The sequence below is a fragment of the Pinus tabuliformis genome, chromosome J (assembly GCF_031772625.1).
Source record: "Pinus tabuliformis cultivar Carrire ecotype Pingquan chromosome J, CPIR1, whole genome shotgun sequence".
Taxonomy (NCBI): domain Eukaryota; kingdom Viridiplantae; phylum Streptophyta; class Pinopsida; order Pinales; family Pinaceae; genus Pinus; species Pinus tabuliformis.
Window position 1 is genome coordinate 899,937,969 of NC_142295.1, and position 4,580 is coordinate 899,942,548.

Below are 4,580 nucleotides of genomic sequence, written 5' to 3' on the forward strand. Positions count from 1 at the left end.
TTAAATGGTGTCCATACACCATAATATGTAGCTCAAAAAAGTTAAAAAGGAAAGAAACATCAGCAATAATTGAGTTATTTCTGTTATAAAAAACCCCAAGGGTAACTTCCAAAAACAAAATGCCGGAAGGGTTACAACATAATGGCAGAAAGGTTACAACATAACTACTCTGAAGAGTGGTACTCAAAGCAGCCAATAAATTATACCTTCAACAAAACCAAAAGGCTACTACTCAAAGCTGCTAATAAATTATATCTTCGACAAAACCAAAGGGTTGCTACGAAGTAACATTTAGCACCATTATATCAGAAAAAAACACAAGACCGTAACACCGAAAAGCTACAACATCATTTCCGTATGTTCCGAGTCTCACACTAGCTGCAAGCTTTGGAGATGGCAACCAAAACCAAGCTGCCATTAGAATCCAATTTTCTAAATTTTAAACTTCTTGTCACACCAAAGCCAAGGCTCTCAGCTAGCATTAAATGGTGTCCATACACCATAATATGTAGCTCAAAAAAGTTAAAAAGGAAAGAAACATCAGCAATAATTGAGTTATTTCTGTTATAAAAAACCCCAAGGGTAACTTCCAAAAACAAAATGCCGGAAAGGTTACAACATAATGGCATGAAGGTTACAACATAACTGCTCTGAAGAGTGGTACTCAAAGCAGCCAATGAATTATACCTTCAACAAAACCAAAGGGCTACTACTCAAAGCTGCCAATAAATTATATCTTCGACAAAACCAAAGGGCTGCTACGAAGTAACAAACATGCTTTTAGAAATGTTTGTGAAGCCTTTCCAAGAGAATACATAGAGATGGGAATAGAGACTTATAAAGCACTTAAATTCAATACGCAAGGTAAAACCTGTCTCCAAATTTAACAAAAATTCCAATAAATGAGGTGAGGTGTTGAGAAACACACGGTGAGAGGTGTTGAAAAACACTTCAGAAAATGGCTGGTAGGATAAAAATCCTACCGGATAAAAGCCATCAGTCCAGAGCTCGCCGAAGCCATAAGTCCAGAGCTCGCCACACATTCGGCGGACCTTCTCCAGCGCTCGCCGGACCTGCCACAGCTGCAACAATTGGAAAAAAATAGCAAATGAGCAAATGGAGAAAAAAAAAACCCAAAAAACCACACAAATACCACCAAAATCTGCAATTACCTGTAAATTGGTACTGGCTCCTCCCCAAACAGCAAATAGCGCGAATTAAACAACCCACCCAGGAAACCCTAAACCACCGGCGGTCGCGACTAAACAGCAATTGGCGGGCAAATAGCGCGAATTAAACAACCACCTAGGAAACCCTAAACCACCCTGAACAGCAATTGGTGGACATGAGCTCAACCATGGCGGACATCATGTGCAGGTAATGGAGCCCTCCCGCGCCATCGTCGGCGGAGGGCTTCGAACAAACACCGGACCTGAACAAAAAACCCACAAAAAACCCACAGGCAAACCACACATCGCGACGTAAAGGCGGAAATGGGCGGGTAGGTGGTCGGCAGGTGAAGTTTTAACCTTTGACACGCTGCAGAACAAATGGCTTTCCAAGCTGGACGCGTGTCATACATCAGAGCGTGCCGTCCACGTGCTTGTCCGCCAGGTGGAGGGGAGGGCGCACAGGTAATAGCGTCCCTCCCCTATTTATCTCGTATTATTGAATAGATCATTGCTTGTGTTGGCGAAGACTCAACTTCCCTTTCCAATCACTCCGATAAAAAGAATACTGGTACCCTTATTTTCATGCCCTGGGCCGAAAATAATTTAAATGTTCACAACATCCTGCCAAGTGATTAATTGCACTATTATTTTTCTCATTTTTATGGGATACCTTCAGATTCGCTTTCTGCTCATACACTAGCGACACCACAATTCCCTCCGGCAGTTTGGAAGGATGATATTGTTGATTCTATACTGTCATCGAAGAAGGTTAGCATTCTCAGCCGCTGTTCGTTAAATTTCTTGTTTGTCGTTAAATTTCTTCTTTGTAAAATGTTATGGTTAACGTCGCAAGAGTGTCAGCCGAGATTTTCTAAAACATTATGGTTGACCTATTAATTTCAGGTGGCAGTAGCTGACGAGACATTAGTATCTGATATTAAGAGTATATTCAGAGGTATGGGCGATGGGAAAACGAATCCCTCTGCGTATTGTCTTTTCTGCACTGCTAAATGAAGCGAAAAGCTTATGCTTGGATTTCATCAAACAAATCATTCAGAAGCGTGAGGCTAACCTCAAAATGTTCGTTAAACTCTGCTCTTCTATCCTTGATAAAATTGCCATTTCTCATTGTCATTGTCAATTGCCCTTACCGTCGTGGTGGTGTTTGGATCAGGATTCCTACTGATTTTCTCTATACGGTTCCAACAATATTCTTGTATTATCTGGAAGGCCTCCAAGAAATAGTAGAATGGCACAAAATCATCAAACTTTAATGCAAGGATGGTTCATTCCTCTGCTCACCGGCATCGCCATCAAACTTCAATTCAATGTTTCATCAATCTCCTCTTCTATGTTTGAACCAGAGCTAGCTTCGTGCAGAGCCGCTTTTACCAAATCTACCGCCTGCGCTATCATTTTAGACGACCTATATGACGCTCATGGATCTATAGAGGACATCAGGCTGTTCACAAAAGCAGTTAAAAGGTGGAGATTTAAATCTCTTTTGATCTAAAAATAGATGAAAGTTTCTGCAATTATTGTGGCTGCTAAACTATGTATTCATGCCTATTCTTCGTCTTTGTTATAGATGGGATCACTCTCTGTTAGACCGAATGCCAGAACACATTAAAATATGCTTCCTGGGTCTGTACAATCTGGTAAATGAAATAGCGGAAGAAGGCTGCAAGAGACAGGGGCATGACGTGCTAGGCTACATTCGGCACTTAGTACGTACTTATTATGTTACACTAATTTTTATTTTCTACAAAGATACAATTAAATACTGATTATGGATCTATGAGTCATATAATATATGGCAGTGGGAGATCCAGCTTGAAGCATACACGAAACAAGCAGAATGGTCTGAAGCTGAATATGTGCCGTCCTTCGATGAATACATAGAGACCGCTAATGTGTCAATAGCACTGGCAACTGTCATTCTGATTGGTGTTCTTTTCACTGGAGAGGTTCTTACAGACCACATACTCTCCCAAGTTGGTTACCGATCCAAATTGGTATATCTCATGTGCTTGACAGGGCGTTTGGTAAACGATACCAAAAGTTACCAGGCAGGCTACTCAATCTCTTATAATCCAATGTAGGGTCTCTGTCCCTAGGCGCTTTAATTTATTTGAACGGTTGCTAATTATGTGCAGGCGGAGAGAGGTCGAGGAGGGGTGGCTTCTGCCATACAGTGTTACATGAAAGACCATTCCGAATTGTCAGAGGAAGAAGCTCTCGAACATATTTATAGTCTCATGGAAAACGCCCTCGCAGATTTGAAATGTGAATTCCTGAACACAAAAGACGTGCCGGACAATTGCAGGAGAATGGTTTTTGAGAGTGCCAGATCAATGCAGCTGTTTTACGTGGAAGGGGAGGGTTTAACACTTTCACAAAATACGGAAATTAATTAATTTATCCTGTTAGAACCAGTTGCGTAGGATAAATTATTCGAATCAAGGTGCGTGGTGTTCTGTTCACGGTGTAATAACGCATGCGCTTGCTGATCAGCGGCTGTTATAACAAATTTCTTTTCTTTTTTTCTCTTCTCAAGCCGGCTATGAAATTCATGGTTGCCAACGTGTTTTATGGATGTAGCATTCTATTTGCTTCATTTTTATGGTTGCCATAGAGTTGACCATTGATTTATCGTTACAGATTTCAAAATCCCTATATTATGGATGTAGCTTTCTATTTGCTTCATTTTTATGGTTGCGATCTAGAGTTGACCATTGATTTATCGTTACAGATTTCAAAATCCCTATATGATGGATGTAGCGTTCTATTTGCTTTATGTTTAATGTTATAGGTAAATGGAAATGTTTAATGTTGTTTTTTGTTATGGATGTAGCAATATATTTGCTTCATTTCTATCTATTACAGAATAATTGATAAATATACAATAAAAATAATAATAATAATAATAATAGTTTATTACTTATTTTTTTATAAAATGTAAATAAATAATTATTTATTTTATTAAAAAAAAATTATTATTGTTTTTGAAAAAATATAAATATTTGTATTTTATTTTATTTCATAATAAGAATAATAATAATTAATAAATAATAGTTAAATAGTTAATTATTGTTAAATAATAATAATAATATTTTTTAATAATAAACCTAAGGGATTGATATTATGAACCCAAGGAAAAAATAAACCTAATGGATTAATACTAAAACCTCATGATTGACGATGGTTGATCATTATTGAATAATATCAAACCCTAGGAATATGAACCCTTAGATCAATAAACCCAAGGGATTTATATTATAAACCCAATGGAATAATAAACCTAAGGGATAACAATTATAAAACCAATGTATATCAACCCTACCATCAATATTATAAACCCTAAAATAAACATGGTTGATTTCCATATAGAGACAATCCTTGTCACAA

General features: G+C 38.0%; 1 protein-coding gene across 1 annotated transcript; it reads left to right on the plus strand.

The window, feature by feature from the left end:
* Nucleotides 1-2,421: 2,421 nt before the first annotated feature.
* LOC149229596 (monofunctional isopimaradiene synthase, chloroplastic-like) lies at nt 2,422-3,589 on the plus strand. Its single transcript, XM_089381076.1, has 4 exons — nt 2,422-2,657; nt 2,761-2,899; nt 2,993-3,241; nt 3,329-3,589. Exons 1-4 carry the CDS (start codon nt 2,422-2,424, stop codon nt 3,587-3,589), a joined length of 885 nt encoding a protein of 294 aa, XP_089237202.1.
* Nucleotides 3,590-4,580: the final 991 nt, after the last annotated feature.

Coding starts and splice junctions, on each gene's coding strand:
- LOC149229596 (XM_089381076.1), top strand. CDS start 2,422: ATGGCACAAAATCATCAAACTTTAATGCAAGGATGGTTCATTCCTCTG. Junction 2,658..2,760: donor TTCACAAAAGCAGTTAAAAG/GTGGAGATTTAA, acceptor TCTTTGTTATAG/ATGGGATCACTCTCTGTTAG. Junction 2,900..2,992: donor TAGGCTACATTCGGCACTTA/GTACGTACTTAT, acceptor AATATATGGCAG/TGGGAGATCCAGCTTGAAGC.